General features: G+C 39.7%; 1 protein-coding gene and 1 pseudogene across 4 annotated transcripts in view; one reads left to right on the top strand and one right to left on the bottom strand.

The window, feature by feature from the left end:
- Positions 1 to 401: 401 nt before the first annotated feature.
- On the top strand, positions 402 to 10406 carry LOC144648285 (uncharacterized; annotated as a pseudogene).
- LOC144650073 (uncharacterized) overlaps positions 9994 to 19940 on the bottom strand; it is a 28739-nt gene continuing 18792 nt past the window's right edge. Inside the window, exons 1-3 of one of the 4 annotated variants that reach the window (XM_078509725.1) lie at positions 16525 to 17298; positions 16071 to 16201; positions 9994 to 12790 (exon numbers count right to left, since the gene is read on the bottom strand). In XM_078509725.1, coding sequence (XP_078365851.1) covers positions 10996 to 12790; positions 16071 to 16171 — 1896 coding nt within the window. In that variant the 5' untranslated portion in view covers positions 16172 to 16201; positions 16525 to 17298 and the 3' untranslated portion in view covers positions 9994 to 10995. Of the gene's footprint in view, positions 12791 to 16070; positions 17299 to 18473; positions 19041 to 19940 lie in introns of those variants that run through there. The other 3 variants (XM_078509723.1, XM_078509726.1, XM_078509722.1) reach the window with 3 other exon arrangements.

The following is a 19940-nucleotide window of genomic DNA, read 5'->3' as shown; positions in this document are numbered from 1 at the left end:
TAATCATGTCTCGTGTAGTAAAGAGCAATCGAGGTTTTCTCCAACTTTTAGCTGACTGTCCTTCTCATCAACGCCAGTTTCTTCTTAAGACAGCCACTCCACAACAGATGCACCCATTAGTGCAACTTATTTATATCTATCAACTTTCTCAAGGAAAACATACCAATCTCTGAAGAAGATAAGCGTAAAGTGATACCCTACAAGGATGCTCTAGTCAACCTCGTTGAACCAAATGTTCCCCTCAAGACAAAGAAACGAATTCTTGTACAAGAGGGTGGAGGCTTTATTCAAGAATTATTGACCCCTGTTATAAGTAGTTTGGGACTTCTTATGTTATAAGAACATAGCTGCATCCTTAAAATTGATCATTTATATCTTGCTTTTAACGAGTGCTGGTCAATATGAAGAGAAAGGTATATTGGGACGATGAAGAGGCAGAAGAGGAGGAAAGCGGACAAGAATATAGCACAATCTCTGATGACGAGAGCGATGACGAGGAACCCCGGATAAAAGATGTTTTAAATAATCTTTCCCAAGCTGTGTCTAGAAAGTATGCTTCTGAACTGCTGCATAGCATGGCCACCTCCAAAGATATCTTGTTTTGGACACCACGCGGACAATTACTCCGAAATCAACGCATAATACCAGTAACAAACATTTCAGAACTGGTCGAGTATGTGCTACGTCCACATAACGATGATGCAGCCAAACCCCGCGCACTCAATACCTTTTCAGAGGGACTGGCGGAGCTGGGAGTTAATAAGCGTTTGATAAAGAATAAGAAAGTTCTAAGCGATATATTACAAAAAGAACAAGCCTATCGTGATAAAGAGTAAGAGGAGGACGACAATAACTAAACTGGCAGTAGTGAAGAAGAGGGAACAGCTTCTGAGGAGGGTAGTGGTGCTGAGGAATCTCAAGGGAGCGAGAGCGACAGTGATAAAGAAGCCGAGAATAGCGATTTCGAAAATGTAATTCAGACAAAAGCTAGTTCTCCATGTGAACACTGCGAGGGTTCCAATGTATATGATACTGCGATCATGAAATGCCCGAAGTGCTATTGGGAAGATAACTGTAAAATTTGTCCTATATGCGAGCACGAAATTCCTCTTGACCGAAAGCATGAAAAGAATACTTTGCGTCGATGTTACGATTGCGGAGCTATAACACACAAGAACGTGAAGACATCAAAATCCACATTTTATCCCCCAAGCAATGAGGAGGACGAAGACAATTAAATTTAATCATTGTAATGTCATGTTGAACGATCGAAATAAAAGTTTATTTTACTTACAATCTGTGTGTTTAGTGAGGCCCTGTTAGGGGGGTTTCAGTTATCCTTTATCCCTTTAATTCAGAGCACAGTTATCCCTTATCCCTAAAAGTATCCACAGTGTTATCCCTAAAAGTATCCATGGTGGAGTGTTCACCGTACAGAAAAGTGAAATCTTGCATAAATGTCTCATTAGATGCAAAACATATCTTATTTATGTTTACCTTAAACTATTATAACTGTGATAAAAATAACTTGACAGGCCTGCACTACTCACGGCTTGCGCAACAGTATTAGCCATTCTTTGAATATTTTCTTGAGCAATGGTTGTTGTTCTATTAAATGCCAGTTTTTCATGAGTATTTGCTACAAGTTTGGTACTGCTGGGTGGTATTGCATTACAAAAAGGCAAGATTTTTTATTTGTTTTAAGGTACTTGGTTGTAGGGCCTGCTTTCTGCTTTCGAAATTAAATCCCGGCGAGAGTTCTTTGGTCTAGGCTCTCTGGGTAACCTCTCTCGATAAGATGTGACTGGAAGTGCTTGATTTTGTCCTCAAATTTCGTTTTAGGGAAATAGTCAAAACTATTGTATTCAGACAGGGCCCACCACTCTGCAAACAGACAGGTGGTCTCTTCATGTACCCTACCTTTTCCGCTTTAAAAGATGGTGTCTTGTTTGCATAACCCCCACTTTATCAGGAGTAGAAACTAAGATAAAGATTCAAACCTCCTTGTGCTATTTCTCCAGCAATACAAGGTTCATGCACACTGAATATGAAAGTCTCAACTTGAATTTTGAGGCCAATAAATTTTGTCCATTTGGCTAATAAGACAGTTGGCATATTGCATAGCCCCCCTTACCCCTACACAAGGTGGGCCCTCGTCGAGTACACTTTCCTTAGAGGAATTTGTTCTAAGCACTCTTAAGGCCTCCCCTTTGATGAAACCTTCCTTTACTCCTGGTGGGTGACACAAGGAGTAATAAGTTTTGTAATGGGTGCGTATGCCAAGCACTGATTCGTATATGAATCTTTTGCCTTTGTAAGCGCTGGTGTCCAGGAAAGTAGTTTCTGTATCGGAAATGTCAGCCGTGAACTTGAATGTAGGATGATGAATATTTGCTTGTTCAATGAACTGAGTTAAGATCTCTCTGTTGGTGTCCCAGAGAGAGCAAATGTCATCGATATATCGTTTCCAAGCGAGAGGTTTTATTGCGCTTTGGCTCAAAGAATGTCTGTTTCAACTCAGCCCATAAATATATTGGCAAAAGCGACCGATTTTTTAGTGCCCATGGAAGTTCCGTGTGTTTGTAGGTAATTTTTACCAAAAAACTGGAATGAGTTTTCCTGCAATATAAGCCTGAGAATTGGAATTGGAATTCGAGGCGGGTTGGTGTTTGAGAAAGCCATTCATCATCCTGTTTGTAACTGCATGCTGTAACTTCACGATGGCATGATAGTGAGAATAAAAAGCGCATCTGGGAACAGACACACTGCATGTGGTCACTCACCCCAGGCCATCCGGGACAAAAGCGGTGCCCTTGGTGCAAAGTGATGCTTGAACTGACTCATTACGACCGATAACCGATCAAGGGTGTAAAAAAAGGCAGGAAAGGTGTAAAAAGTACAAGTCGAGTGTGATAAAAACAGAGCCTGTACGTCACAGAGCTTGTTTTCAATTATCCCTTAAACTAATCCTGTTATCCCTTATCCCTACACTATTTTTCCCGTTATCCCTTATCCCTAAAATTATTTTTACTGTTATCTCTTATCCCAAAAACCCCTAACAGGGCCTCTTTAGTGTCTTATTATTAACCGAAAACTCGTGTTTATATCCGAGGTCACTGAAGCGCGTACACGCTCTATTGTTTTTATTTTTCGATTGGCCATGCTTTGTTTATAGTGAGTTCACTAGAGCACATCGAGTCTTTACCATTGTTTTAAAAACAATGATGTCTGCGATACTAAATGTATGCAACAAGACAACTTGCATAATTACTGAACTTAGTGATCTGACCGAAATGAATCGGTACTTATGCCTGTTCTGTGAAATGCTGAAAACCGCTACCGCCATGGAGTAGAAAATTAAATTATGACATCATTAAACTTTACAAAGGTAATTTCGTTAAACAAAAAAGTGCCAGTGAAATGTTGATTTCGTAAACTAATTACTAGTTCAAGTTGATGCGAATTCGCGTGCAATAAATCTTGGCGTTAGTTGATTGAGGATCACGAAGTTATTTAATTCTAGTTTGGACTAGAAGCAAAAACTTACCAGATATGAACAGAATATGCGGGGAATATGAAAATGCGACTTTGGTCTATCACAGCAAACATTACGCCAACCTGCATACATTATATTCGAACTATTGCCCGAGTTAGACGAGAAATAATTGCTCCCATGAACTTTCGGTCGGCTGCTCCACAAAGCTTAAATATACCGATAATTTTGCCTTAAAAAAGACTTCTAAATGCAGATTCTTTAACCTATATCAAAATATTATTTATTTTGCGACAATAAACAAGATGAAGGCAATACTGTCCCTATTCTATTTTAGAATTGTAATCTCATCATTTTTATGACGTTTACCCCTGGGGTATTGTGACGTCACTATTCCATTTTTAGATTACGCCCAATGATGTAATATTTCTATTTTTAGATTACGCTTCGGGATGATGTCACTATTCTATTTTTAGATTACGTCCCATTTCTGATGACGTCACTTACGCCCCATTTTTGATGACGTCACTTACACCCCTATGACGTCACCTATTTAATTAATTCCTCCCCACGTTAATGAGATTCCTCCCCACGGGAACGGCTAATTCGTTGCTCCCCTCACTACTAACAAGCCTTCCGATAGATCAGATATTCACCGAAATGATTTGTTGGGTGCCGCTGAAACTTATTTCCATATTTAAACTTGCGTGCTTCCTTACCTCAGTGTAAGTTTCGTGGGTTCTTCTCTCTGTATTCCAGTGAAAATGATCTATCCTTTCATTCAATGCCTGTATACGAGATCCTCTTTCCAGTGATCAGTTAGTGATTTCAGCCTCGAGCACACTAAAGCGAGCGACACGTGAAAACGAAACCGAACACTCACCCCACGAGGCAACAGTTACATGCGCACGGCTCGCAAAGCACCAGGGAAGAAAAAAGCCAAGTAATTACAATACTTGAAATGATGCTAATAAAAAGATGAAATATGGATTGGATGACAAAGATTGCTGAATGCACACAGTTTACCTACCTACGCGGGGACTTCTAAGGTGCCTCCTCGGTTTCCGGTCTCTGGGCCGGAACCCTGGGTGGGGAGGGGGAGGGGGGCATTAATAAGGAAAAGCGTAGTTATGGGTTGGAAATGTGTATGTACTCGCAACTTTAGCTGTAAATAATGTTACTTACTCCTTCTTATGAATGATATCACGGTTAAGTTTATTGACCGTGACCGACACTGGTACAAACGCAGGGTCAAAGAGGCAATTCACATAAGACTTTACCCTTATAATATCAACAGGGATAGTGGAATTTGAAATTCCTGAAGCATGGATGCCCACGAAGCATGGATGCCCACGAAGCACGGATGCCCACTATCAAAAAACACAACAACAGGAGAACTGTACGACAGCGGACCGCCGAGGGAACAACAGGAAACCAGAACAGCGAGGATCGAAATGCACCAATCACATCTGTTGAAAACCAACCAATCACAGCGCAGTCGACCTTATCCCCCGTTGAAGACCAGCAGTGGTAGCGGAAAAAATCTCGATTTTGGTCAAAGCGGCTCGCAAAGGATTGCCCAAATTCTCGCAAAGGATTGCCGATACGCTCACAAATGAGCAACGGAAGTCAGTGCCGCAAAGGATAAAAAATGGCCGTCGCACTGTGATCACAAGAAACATCTGTTGCTTAAAGAAATAGCTCAGTTAAACGTGTACCTGAAATTGAAATGATACCGAAAATGACATGGAAAGCATAACAGGCGTACCACCCAGGGACGAAGAGTGTCTTATCTTAGCCAGCGACTGACGTCATGAAAACAAGTGGAAATCGTATACATATTACGACGAATAATAAACAAAAGGGTGAACTTTCTCATGCAATACAAGGTTAACAACAGGAGGGGGGGGGGGGGAGAAAGTCGGCACTTTTCTTTGAATACATAGCAGTGCCTGGAAACGGTGCGAGTCTATGTCAATCAAGCCGTTGCTAAGAAAGACGCCAAACCAAGGTTTTGTTTTCTCGGAAAGATTTAAATATCAATGACTGCGTGCGTGTGAAATGCGAATAGTCGCGGTGTTTGCGTTTGATGTTTTACGCCTAATGTCTCACGTCACTGAGAATGTTTTGGCGGCGTGGAATAACAACCGAAAAAATTTGTCACGGTTGAAATTTAACAACCAAAAAATGGGAAATAATTTCAGAACCATTGGAGTTATTTTTAATTAGTATAATTCACAAGCCTTCTTTTGCCAGACTGGTCACCGTTATCACTGTTCACGGTTGTTTTGATATCCGGAAGACTTCAAAGGAGCAATCAAAATGCAAATAACTATTGTGTTTTGTGCACGATCAAGACCAAATCATGCGAATTAAACAATGAATTTTGTCAAGCTATTCACTACACCCTTAGCAACCATGCGATAGCTACTGCGCAGTCTCGGTTGCCCGGCACCGCTATGATCACTTTTTGAGTTGTGTAACAAAGGAAGTTTCTTCCCCCCCCCCCCCCCGGTTAACAACAAGCTGGCTAACAAGTTGTCAGTTTATTTGATCCAAAGAGTGGTTAAATAAGGGTCAAAAAAGTTTTCCTTGAATGTTTGAATTTGCGATATTTTGTTACTCGTAGAATTGTTAGGCTTTGTGGCCAGGAAATTATTGTAAGCTCATTTTGAAGTTATAAGCCCGGGAATAAGCTTGCGTGTTGTCACCACGAACAATGTGTTATGTGTTATTTCCGTTGGGTAATATATTCGACTTGAACTTGTGAATTTTTTAGGACGCAACGGTGTCACACAACAAGAAATTCCGCAGCAAACAATGCCGTGACGTACATGGCACGATAAAGAAGGAGACTAATTGTCTGGTCCATAGGCATCAATAGTTGAAGGCGAAAAAAAGACTCCACTAATCTTAGATTATAAAAAGGCGGGGGCAGCTTAGTTAGAACTATAACTAGTTTACAATATGTAATATGTCAAAAACGAGGGCGTGTGCTTCATCACCCGTGATGAACCACGAAGCCCGAGGTTTTAGCATGTCTTCTCAATTGAAACAATAAGAAATTATACAGTGACATGTTTTCTCAAATCAAACAATGATAAATTATGAAGTGTTACATTTTTGCCCTTCACCGAAAGAACACGTTTACATGCATGATGAATTGTCGTTGTGCAGTTGGTGTCCGACCATGAGTGCAGAAGGGGTGTCGTCTCAACTCTGTAAGGCTTAGAGAGCCGAAACTTTATGCGAAGAAGAGTTAGTGGAGAAAGCTGTTCCCTTTTTAATGAAGTATAAGAACAGGCCCTGTCGTTTGTCAATTTTATCGTTACCGACAGTAACACGTGTTCTCAGATGTATGTTTTGCTCTGGAAGTTAAGAACATTGCTTGGAATTTATCTTTATTTGCTAGAACTGAAGGAAATTGCTTCTTTACCAGTCAACCACTTTCTCAGCCTCGTTATTTAGGGTAGATACTACATTGCTGAGTGTTTGATTGTATGCACATAGTTGGGGATCATCAGCGTACATAAATAATCTGCAATGATATGCTGTAGTATAAGTCATTTTGAAATACGTTCCACAGCAGAGGCCCGAAGCAAGAATCCTGGGGACATCCTTCCTTTAAGTCATACCAAGCACTTGAACAAGCAGGGAGTCTAACCTTGCCTTGCTGATCCTGAAAATAGGAGCGTAGCAGTTGTGAGTAGTAACTGATCTGGATAAGCTCAAACCTATTTAGTGTCTTTCATTATTTTTGCAGATGATACAAATTTGTTAATGTTTCATAAACATCTGAATACACTGATAGACAAAATAAACAAAGAAACAGTAACCACATGGCTTCAATTAAACAATTTATCACTTAATCTTGCAAAAACTAACTTCATGTTGTTCAAATCATCAAGGAAAAAATAGGTCATGAATTAGACCTAGAGAATTAATTATAAGTTACAAGGGAATCCTTAAAAATTAAAATTAATATACAGATATAGAAATTTTTGAATTTTCTTCGTTTTCTTATAAGTATTTTCTCTCATCATCTGTTTGATTTTATAATTAGAATTAAACAGTAGCTTGTTTCTTTCCCTATTACATTACATTAATTAACCGACGTGGATCATAATTTCATACATCGCCTGAGTTGGTATTAACTGTTAGTTAGGGGGTCTACTCAATAAGCCTGGAAAGGCTTCCGAGACTTCCTGCTCAAAACTGTAACTACAGGGATGAATGGAATATTTGGCAAATAAATAAATAAAAATAATAATAAAATAAACTAACAGTAAGTTGACAAATGCTGTTAACGACGCTTAATTACATTGTCACGATAAACATACCAGGCTTCAAGAGGTAACCTTTGAATAAGCGAGTTTGTCGCTTAGATTTTTTTTTCATTTTTTATTTTTAAATACTAGTGAGCAGCACCTAGCAACAGATCTTGTCGACTTGCTTTCTGACCGGTTTGGTCTGATCATACAGACTTCATGAGGGAGTTTGAACAAGATACATAAAGGAAGTTATCTTATACCTATGCTATAGAGTACAAATAACGTTCCAACTAGGGTGTGAAAAGCTAACAGCACCTACAGAATTGCGTGCAGGATATGACTAATATCCTACGAATGTGCGGATTTCCTTTATGTATCTTGTTCAAACTCCCTGATGAAGTCTGTAGGAACTAGATCAGACGAAAACGGCCGGAGAAAATAAGCAAGTTGACAAGATATGTTGCAGTGTGCTGCTCATTAGTATTTATTGCGGTTTTCAGTGAAATGCGAACTCTGGAATTCAAAATCTAACTAATGATTGCGTTTTTCGCTGCCGCCAATCATAATTATTGCAACAGCCAAGAACCATGAAAAACAGAAACAAACAAAATGGATCGAAATCTTCCAATTACAACTGACAGACTTGACCTTTTGACCCGAATGAAGTGAACTTCTGTTTCCCGAGAGGTCCGCTAAGATGATTGACGGAAGCAAAAAGCATTTCAGAGTTCGAATTTCACTGAAAACCCAATAAAAAACTTATTAACTTACTGTAACTGGGCAATGCTTACAACACTTACGATATCTCTCAACAGACGACTTATGATTAACAATTACTATAAATACAATAAAAACCTGGCAGTGAAGTGCGCACAGGAATTAGGAAAAAGGAAGGCGGAGGTATTATGGCATCTTCCCTGACCAAGAAAAGGCTTAAACCTGGCAAGCATTACAAAACGCTTGAACTTCTTGCGCTGGAAGTTAAGACAGACGCAGGCAATATCATTATTCTTGGAATTTATCGCCCGCCGAGAGCTTTGAGCATTGCTTGAGAACGAGCTCAGGCCCGGTTCAGACGCCGATCTTTTCATGAGCCGAACTTAATTCCTTGAATTAAGTACATGAAAAGATCGGCGTCTGAATCAAATTAGAACGGCCATTTCATTTTGGAACGGCTCACCCGTTCTTCCCGCCTGGCTTGGCCGAGAATTTCGCCTGTGGAAAGCCTTTGGAACGACTTTGATTCAGACGCCGTACTTTTCATGTGCCGATCCTAATTCATAAATTATTATAATGTATTTGACTGGTTTTCTTGGAACTGTATTAGGAACGGCCTCGGAACGGCCAAAAAGTACGGCGTCTGAATCAAGAGGCGTACTTTTGTCAATTTGGGTCGGTCCAAATTCGAATTGAGTTCGGCTCATGAAAAGTACCGGGCCTCAGTGACGTTTGTAACTGGGCCAGTCTCCAAAGCAACTCTGTAGTAGTAACTGGTGACCTGAATCTAGACAGATTACGCAGCTTTACGCCCAGACAAGCCTGAGGGAAAAGTGTTACTACATCTTGAAAACGAGCAAGGTTTCAAATGCTTAATCACGAAACCTACACGAGTGGAAATGCGGGGAACAAAAGTCACGAGAACTTTAATTGATGTACTACTCAGCAACAAACCCGAACTTTTTAAATACTCTGGAAACTATTATCCATCTCTAAGTGATCATGCTCTAATTTACGGAGTTCTAAAAGAGAGGGTAAATTCAAACAAGCCCAAAGTAATTACTTTCAGAAGCTTCAAAAATTTTGAACCTGATGTATTCAAACAACATCTGTCGACGGCCCCCTGGCATATTGGGCAATTGTTTGATGAAGTTGATGATCAGGCACACGCATGGAATTTACTAATGAATGATATATTGGTTGAACTAGCACCTGTCAAAAGCATGAGAGTGCGGGACAAAGACGTTCATTAGATGACTTCCAAATGGAAGAGCACAATTAGAGCGAAGCGAAAGGCTACGTCAAAATACTTGAAAAACAAAACACAAGAAAATTGGGAGCGTAGGCGAAAGGAAAGAAATGAAGCGACAAAGCAGAGAAGGATTGCGATAAAGGACTATTGGAGAAAAAAGGCGAAAGACCTCAAGACTAAACCAAGAGACTTTTTCAAAACTTTTAAGCCTTTTCTAAGTGTAAAGGATTGCTCAAAAAATGCGGAGATTCAGCTAAGTGTTCATGGAACCGTTGTTAAAGATCAAAAACAAGTGGCCGAAGTTTTGGTAGACTACTTTGCCACAATAGCGGATGGGATTGGTGGAAACAGTGCACAGCTCAAATCAATGGACGATTTTAAAGACCATCCTAGCATCCAGAGAATTAAACAAGAAAGTGAGAACTGGTCACTGACCCCTAATGTGAAACCTGTTACGCAAGGACAAGTCCTAGCTGCTTTAGAGTTGCTCAACACTAACAAGGCTTCTGGCTGCGACGGTATCCCGTCGCTAAAGAACTATCTCAACCACTTACTGACCTCTTTAATTCGTGCATACATAACAGTGTATGGCCAAGTGACTGGAAGCGTGGGGATTGGACTCCTGTCTACAAAAAGGATGATAAGTATTCTTAAGAAAACTACCGGCTCATAACTGTTTTACCATGTGTGGATAAAGTATTTGAGCAGCTAGTTGGCACGCAACTCACTGCTGGCTTTGACAGTCACATGTATGAACACTCGTCTGCTTTAATACCGTAAAGTGCACAGCTGCGAAACAGCACAATTGTGGGGAAAATTATCCCCAGACATAAGATCAGCTGAAACTTTAAATATTTTTTTTTTCATAGATGATGGTTGCAAGGGCTGTTCCCTCTGCTCCTCATAATTATTTTATACAGTTTTAAGTATTTTTAATTCTCTTTTTACACATTTTTTATATCTACTCATCATAATTATCTTTATATAGCTTTAAGTATTTTAAATTCTCTTTTTACATATTTTTAATAGCTATTAATTGTGTCCCCAAATTAGTATGGGATTTTCCCAGGCTATGTGGCCTTGACACATTAATAATTAATAATTGTCTCAGCTATAGTCCTTGTTTTGTGATCATAAACATGCGACGTTTCTTCCCGCGATGTTCGCACAATGTTGCAATGTGTGTTTATGTTGACAAAAGCTTTTGCACTAAATGTTGCAGTATGTGCTCAGGTCTTACGCCCATGTAACTCTGAGCCTTGCTAATCGACCAAAAACGGAATATCTCCATCACCAGGGAAATTCTGCAAGCAAGCGTGATGGTTTGGTTTTTTACAAGGCTTAAAGCTGCCAGGGACATAGTCAGCATAACTGCTTGTTAATCCCACTTTGATCCAGGACTGGGAATGTTTTAGGATTTCTCTTCCATAGCGATTCCTTGAGAACAATCCAGGACTAAACGCTGTATAAATCCAGTTACCCCGAATGTTTGCCTTGGTGAATCCCGCGTGTTTTCGCAGCTCTGGTGGAAGATACTGAGTATTTGTCACGTCATACATTCCCCATACCTCGATATAAAATCCATTGAAATTGACTTTCACATACCCGTGAACTAGTTTTCCTCTTTTCGGGTTATGCTTGGGTGGTTCATACGCCGTTAGGCTGTAGCCATTTTTACGGAAATACTCGATAGTCTCGCTCTTGTGAAATATTTCAATATCTGAGGACAAAATAATGAAATCTCCGTCCAAGTCCCATGGAAGAAGACCGTTGAACTTAACACCACCTAATACGGAACCAGTATCCAGCTCGAATGTAACATTGTGTGCATCAGTAAACTCCTGGAAAAACGTCAACGCATCTGCGTATTCTTCCTGGCAACAAACTGGGAGTAACTCGCTATTAGCATTGCATTTGAAACCAATATCCTTACAAGAGAAGGAATGCTTGATTTTCTGTGGCAGTAACACCCGATTAAGCTCCCACTTTTTAGCCAAAGGTGTCCACACGTTTTTATCAGTTCGTTTGGAATAGGTAGCGTAATCTGTAGTGAAATACATAGCATCTGGACATGACATGATCAGGTTGCCATCTTCAGCAACACGTAAAAACCAATCTTCAAAAATCACTTCATCTGGAAGACTCTCGTCAAACTTCAACAGATTTGTTTTGATAACAAAAGGGCCTTGTAGATAATCACAAAACATGCACCCATTTTTGGAGTGATAATAGCCTTCTTGGTATTCTAAGACAAAGTTTTTCAGCGTAGTTTGCACACAGCCCGCTTTCCAGTGACCTGAGAGGTTTCGATAAGCTCCGCCTGCAACTCCAACATTTGGTATCTGACTGACCACAAGAATTTGCCTCTCAAGTTGGGTTAGCCATGTGAAGTGTACAACATCACGTGCAAGCAGAACATATGGAGTGGACGCTTTATCTATCAGTGTGTTCCATCCTTTGCTTACCTTTTCATCATCAACCATAACAACGTCAACATTTTTATACTTTTTGGCAGTCCCCATCACTTTCTTACCACGCGTTGCCAAATGTACTTGAACTGTTGGATACGTCTCTGTTATCCCTTTTAAAACATTTTGAAGATGGCTTTCATCTTCCTTGGGATATCCAACAGTATTTACCAAAATGCTTATCACAGATCGAAGTGGTTTAGCATTAGTGCAGTTAGTAATGATCCAGCCTTTGGCATAAAATGGATAGCCAAACAACCCGCCTTTGTACACCTCTGGGCACACATCTAAACTGACATTTTTACTGACTGTCTCATTAGCTGTACTCGCTGGTTGTTTTTTGTTGTTTGGGTTAGTTGCTGATGAGGCCGTTGCTGCCACTGCTGCTGCTTTTGTTGTTGTTGTTGTTGTCGTTGTTTGTAGGCGATTTACAAGTTCTCCTACTTGCTGAACCAGTCTTGGTGAGGGCGCTTGTTTATGGACGAGTAACTTTTGCAATTCCAGGTGAATTTCGTTGAGCTCTCTTACAATGCTTTGTTTCAACCATGGCACTTGCATGTTGTCGACTTTCAAAGGAGGCATTTCAAATCTGTAAAGGAAAAATTTCTTAGTTAGTCTTCCTTCGGGCTATGTGCAAAGCAATTCGAAAGATACAGGATTCATATGCAGTTCTCCTCTTGGCATGTACAGTGAGCATTGAAGCCTCCGGAAGCAATCTGCTCTATAAATGAAAGAGTGGAGGCATTTCTCGGGCGGAAAGCTCATTCCTTCGAGACTTCTTTTACAGAAGAACTTCCTTTTCTCCAAGGACTGCCATAAAATAACAGAGAAAGCCACTACCATTTTAGTTCCCATAGCGACGCAGTGAGTTTGTACGTAGTGTCTTTCGTCGAATTTGTAAAGAATTTTCTTCGAGTATAAGCCAGGGGTGGCGAATGGTAAAATCCGAGACTCGCCGAGACGCCGAGACCCTTGTTTCAAAATCCGAGACCGAGACTTAAATGATTTAAGAAAATCCGAGCCCGAGACTGTGAGCCTCTGAGCAGTAAAAAACCGAGCCCGAGACTCTGTACAGTAAAAAATTTAGCCCGAGATTAGTATTTTTTTAGTGAGACGTAAAGAATTGGCGAAATGTACTCACAGTAAGACGCCAGCTGCTAGTTATGGATTAACTTCGCAACCTTGTTACGACCTATCACGACCCCACATTTAACTATCCAAGGTCACACGCTCTGTCATACTATGCGAGCTTTTGCGTCACGACATCTTCCCAATTCCGGTCGGAAAGTATCAGTCTCTTGTAAAAGCTTTTTGAAGGTCGCCAGATCGATCTGATCCCTTGAATCTTGAAGGTTTTGGTCAGCTTTTTCCAACGTTTGAGAACTGGTTCATAGATAAATATGGACGAAGAAGGGGAGAAGGAAAAGCATCGGCAAAAAAGAAAACGTAAGTAGCGTAGTATGAGATAGTATAAAGCTTAAGAATAACGAGTAAGTGGTAGACTGTCCACAGCCTCTCGATTTTTCAACGCAAAAAACGTCCAGTTCTCTTGCCGTTCTCACTGCGCGCTCATCGATCGAGAAACACGAAAATAGAGGGCTGTGGACAGTCTAAGTAAGTGGTTACATGATCGCATGGTCTCCACGTGTTTTGGCATTGCCCTTGAATTTTACCAAAGCTTTGGCTAGCTTTAACAATCGATTATGCATAACTGCTTACTTGCGTGTTCTAGCTAAACAATTTGTAAATAGGTCAACGTTTCTTATATGCGCGCAATTCATTGTTTTTGCGACCACGTTGGAAATATAGCTAAATCTGGAAACATTCCAAGACTAATTCAGAGAACAGGAATTTTAACTAACATGTGTAACGGTATCCCATTCATGTGATGCATTAACCTATGAGAGTTTATCAGCTTTCATTAGCGTTTATTCCGTAATGATATTAGTTCACGCTGACATACACTTTTTTTTTTTTCCTATTTGAATATTTTTTCCGGCCCAGGCTGCGTATTTCAAGTTTTTCCGCCGCTGTTAGGCTGTACTCTTGTGTATTCTTAAACTGGTTTAGCATATTAATCTCCTTATTCGTCTTGCTTCCGTCTCCTTCATCGAACTGTCATAAGCATCGGAGCATTGGCTAGTAACGGTTTTTTACTCTCATTTTCAATTTTTCTCGTTTGGAGAAAAAAGAGCTTTACATGTATACGGTCCATTTTAAAAATAAATATATGGTATTTGAATTTTAAATAAATTATTCTTCTCTAGCTTTGGATCATAAAATTTTATAAATTTATATTTGTTACGGAGAGTTTTATATGAAACGGGTCAGAGATTCTGCTATTTCAGTACAGCTACTTGCACCCTGAATTGAATATCAGTCCATCGCATCTTCTCATTCCTGTCCTATGCTGATTTCCTTGAGAGTTCACCGCTACCGTGACTTATATATACTCCAGTGTAAGTAAGGCATAGGAGAGCAAGGTGTCTTAATCTTGAATGCAGTACAGCACAAGACTAACCACTCAAGGTACTACAGAGTTCGAAGAGCACGAAACATCGGATTAACAGGGTAAGACAAAACCTATTTATTTAAAGTTATATGGTTAGCTATAATTAGAGTAGCGATACGGATAAAGTTTCCAATTCTGAACATGAGTAATCGGTGTAATCCGTACACCGTGTACGTAATCTTGACTGAATATACTGGCTGGTCACGCCATTATACTCGAAAGACCACGATCGTACACATATATAAATCGTATTCAAGCGATTTCAATACGGGCGTCTGAAACTTAATGTAGAGTTCATTGGTATTGCCTGGGAACGAGAATGCCTTCTGACCAGAAGGATCGCGGCCTCTGGGCGACGAGAATGAGCGGACTTTCCTCGTTAGCTCTCGTAGCTTTTCGTTAACAACGATTCGTTTTGTCCGAGATTCTGGCTGAAATAATATAAAATCCGAGACTCCGAGACCTTGCGGCCAAAAATTCGAGACTCCGAGACACAAAAAAATCCCCAAAAAACGAGACTCCGAGACTCATCACAAAATGTCCGAGATTTCGAGATTTGACCGGAATTTTCCGAGACCCTGGATTTTCTGGGTACCATTCGCCACCCCTTAAGCCGAATGAGTTCCCGTAAATCGTTTACGGGAATGGTTAGATTATGCTTCGTAGAAACGGTAAATAACTTTGATTCCTTCTGCCTGTGGACTGTTGCTGTTAAAAAACTAACGTCAAGGGTGGCTAAAACCCGACATCGTTTGGAATTCGTGTGTTTTCGAAGAAATTGTTTCAATCAGCGGTGTCTTTTACATTTGAATCCTCTATAATAGCGATGGGTTGTAACAATGAGTGTCATAAAATCAATGAAGCGCTTTAGTCACATTCTTGAAGGAAATTTGAATATGATCATTTAAACCAACTCTCACCTGGCAATCGCGTAGTTTTACCGATTGTAATACGGCTGGGTCTCAATTCCTGATCACCTATGCTAGATCCGAACGTTGATCAATTTTATAAGGAACCTATAAGCTGAGGACAAATCCAGTTACCCCGATTGTTTGCCTTGGTTAAGACTTTGTTAAACATTTACTGATACGCTCCGCGATCATCTGACACAAGTTTCACTAAGCCATGTCTGGCGATCCACGAAACCACTGTTCATGATTTTCAAAAAATGCCCTGAATTCCATTTGTTGAAAACAGGTATGGTCCAGAAAGGATTGAAAGTCTTTATCCTAAATTTCCGATGATTTCAAAAACTTCAGGGGCGGGGCTGTAGCAATAAATCGTATCACCTCACGCTAGTTGACCGCCGGCGTAAATAACAAAATGATTTCAATAAAAATTTTAATATTAAACGTACCTGTTTTTCTGTGGACTGGACAGATATAATGAAATAAATAATAAAACAGAGAGAACGGCCAGCAACCAAAAAACATGTCTCCAGGGAGAGGCAGACGCCATTGACCTTTGTAGCTAGAAGAGCTCCAAGTTCTGTGGATATAATATCAGAAATATAACAGTAAGCGTATGGACGCTACCACACATTCTTTGAAATCGTGAAGACGTTTTCTCGCGCTTTTCTCCACTTCCGTAGCTATGTGCCCGTTAAGTCATAAAATGAAGTACTTCAGGAGAAAGTCTAGCCTTTCTGGACTTAATTAAGGTTGGCAAATTTCAGGACGATTATCGATGCAGTTTTCGGCGTATGCAATAGAGCGATTTCACAAACCTTGAATCTTACATGCAAATGAGAATGCTTAAAAGGAAAAATAAAAAAGATTTCTGTTTTGTTTCAGTCATACCGGCGTGCATACCTTTGTCCTACATGATATACCAAACACCTGCAAACAAAACTTGAACTTACGCCTGGTTCTCATATGATCGTCCCGATCGTGTTTATCGCATCGATGGTTGCAAAAGCTGAGACGATCGTTGGCGATCGAAGCTACTGGCAGGGATCGGGGGTTTTCATATGATCGTCCCGATCGCCTGGTATGAGCGAAGTCCTACGAAAAACAATCATTTTAGCCCTAAATCCAGCACAATGACAGCCTTAAATAAAAGAGCAAAAACTCGTAGCCTCCTATCGTCTCAGTTATTGCAGTTTTACGGCGAAGAAGGGAAAGAAAAGCTAGAAGGATAGAACACGGGCGATCCAATTGATCGCGTTCGTCCCAAACGCCGCAGACGTTAGTGGTCGTCCGTGTAATTCTCTCATATAATTGCCACGATCGCAAGAAAACTTTTGGAAGTGACAGAGGCGATAGAAACGATCGGAGCGATTATATGAGAACCAGGCTTTACATGTCACAAACAGCAACTTGTCTCGCAATGTTGCAAAAAAGGTAAAGGGTAGTTCCACTTTTCTGTTTACAACTTGCAACGCAATATTAGTGATTGAGCGAAATATTTTTTTTGAACAGACAATATTGTTAACGTGTGACCGCTTGGCCGAAATCTCCACGAGCATAAAGGCCTGGGGAGTGAAAATATTTGAAGGATAAATAAGAGAAATACCTTCATTAATTTTCTTGCGTGAAACATTATCTGTTCTTTCGATTTTTTGGAAAACTTTCAAAACAGACCATGCCCGCGGTCAAATATCAGTAATTAGTAGTAGTAGTAGTAGTAGTAGTAGTAGTAGTAGTAGTAGTAGTAGTAGTAGTAGTAGTAGTAGTAGTAGTAGTAGTAGTAGTAGTAGTAGTAGTAGTAGTAGTAGTAGTAGTAGTTAAGAAATCAGTCACAACACACGTGTGGCTTTACAATCAAAAACAAACTAAATTAAGCTAAACTAGGAAAAGAAAACCTATTATATGTATTACAGAGATTTTAAGAAATAAATTAAAAAGACATCTATTAAAAAGTGTAATTATTACGTGCCAAACAAATTAGAATATGAAACTGGACCCCGAGGGCATAATATTTATACGCAGTGTACAGTCCCCTTTACCATCCCTCAAAGTCTAACCAACGGTTGTTTATATACATACGACACTGGCGAAAGCGAAAAAAGTCATGACCAAAGAATTCACAAGCCCAGTCGTACGAAAAAAAAAAAGAAAATGCGTGTGGATTTCCGTATCCTTGACGACAGAAATGATTTTCACAAGCACTTAAAAAGCGACCGACTCTGAAATATATCTATGCATATTATTATTTGGCAAAATATAAAATAAATTTTACTTTTTCGAAAGATATCTTGGAATTGTACATTATCTACCATTTAGGGTCGTGGTGTATTGAGAAACCGTTAAATTTTGTTTATTTTTTGTATGCGGGCTATTAGGTTCAGTATTAACCGATGGCCCATGTTTTCGAGGGTGTTGATATAAGGTAATTCAGGATCTAAATCACTTATTTGTAAAAGCAATGTAAAAATTATTTTTGGTGTGAAAGAATGAAAAAAGTTTTACCAACCAATTTTGTGACTTGCCAGTCCGTTACGCTAAGCGATAGTTCTGTCGCCTCGAAGAAAACTCCAACTTCTATTTTGTAATTTATTTCATTTTTCGTTAAAAGCGATCCAATTAAAGGGATCCTAACATCAACACATTTGAATTCTTTGTTGATAGTCTGTGTTCAAATTGATAATTCATTTACGAAGGGGTTTTTTGTGTGTCAAAATATGTTATAACATGTTATAACATATTATAACTAGAATTATTGCATTTTGAGAAATTAACTTCACTTTCCTTCACAGCATGAGGCGCAAACACACCATCTTGCTGTTATTGTTTTAGATTCCTGTTATAAATAAACTTACCGCATATGAAGATCCTCTATCAATATTCTTCTTTGAAGTCAGCTAAAGTTTCGTCAAGGTTGGATTCTTGTTGAGAACTGAATGTGGCTTTCTGTCCTTTACAAAATTTGAATTATTTAACAATAAAATATGAAAATTGAAAACTCGAAATAGAAAACATTGACATGAAAGTGCAGGTCACAACTGCTTAGCCTTGCAAATTGTGGGCGCCACGTTGGGAATCTATTATATTTTTGTGATTTATGCATTTTTTCTACGGTCTTTAAGCCTTTCATGCATTGTGCATCTCTGTTTGATGTCTGCACCTGTATTTGAAATTTAAACAATTTTGAAAAGCTAGCAATGATCAAATGGATTTCTTCTTAGCCTCGTATCGATGTGGGTCAAAATTTGTTGGGCCATCAGCTTGCTGCACAATGGCCGATTTTTCTTTGCGACTAACCGCGTCGAGGCTTGGGGTCCACTCATCCAACATCAAGATGGCGTCACTTTTATTGAAGCGGCGGAATTTGAATGGTTAGTGGTAACGACACAGGAGAGACATTCTAAGTTCTAGCACTGCCAGATATTGTCGTAGACTTGTCTGAATTCACCACACACTAGCCGACAGTCAGAATTGGGCAAACGTCGTGTCTGTATTCACGAGGTGCCGGTTTAAACGTCCGTCCGTTTTAATTTTCTGGGGAATAAAAAGATAACAGTTAAGTTGTTTACGAAATCCCCGAAAAAGTCTGGAGCTTAAAGCTGTCCTATCACAACGCGCATAAATGAAGCCTCCTGTCCAGTTGTTTAGGTTGTTATTTAGTAAATTAACCCCTTTAGGCAGCTGGTATATTGTGGGATAATGCCTGAGGCTGAAAGATTGTCCGAAAAATGAACAGTTGGCCGAGAAAGCTTCGAAGGGAACGGAAAAATTTTGACGACAATAATATATCCAAGTGCATTATCCTCCAATATACCATCAAGCCTGATAGGTTTTTTTTATTTTATCACCGATGCATTTCTTCAGCGCACTTCATCGGGGTAAAAAAAGACCATAGTTCACAGTGACAATCACGACGTAATTGCGGGTGAAATGAATGTAAATTGATTGGCTAACGTTTTTTTTCTAACACTGCGGCGATTTGACTAAAAAGTTAGGCCTGAAATGCGACTTTGTTTGTTTGTTTTGCATATTTCCTACAGTTACTATAAGGCCGGCATAGACGCTATCCATTCATTGTATCTGTAGGTTTGCAACACTAAATTCATGCTAACGAGGACATAAAACAACCCCCACATAAAGAAACAGCACCCTGTTAGTGTTTTTCATTTTTTTGATAATTAAAATTATCCAAAAAGAATGATTAAAATATGCAAGGCTGATCAAACAGTAAAAAGGGATCTTTAGCTGTTTGGTCGGCCTTGCACTCAGCATCTTTTGCGTGGTTGTCTTTATTTAGAGAAAAAAAAACGCTATTTCATTGA

Source organism: Oculina patagonica, chromosome 4, assembly GCF_052425735.1.
Source record: "Oculina patagonica isolate OP01 chromosome 4, crgOcupat, whole genome shotgun sequence".
Taxonomy (NCBI): domain Eukaryota; kingdom Metazoa; phylum Cnidaria; class Anthozoa; order Scleractinia; family Oculinidae; genus Oculina; species Oculina patagonica.
This window is presented reverse-complemented; position numbering and strand designations above follow the sequence as displayed.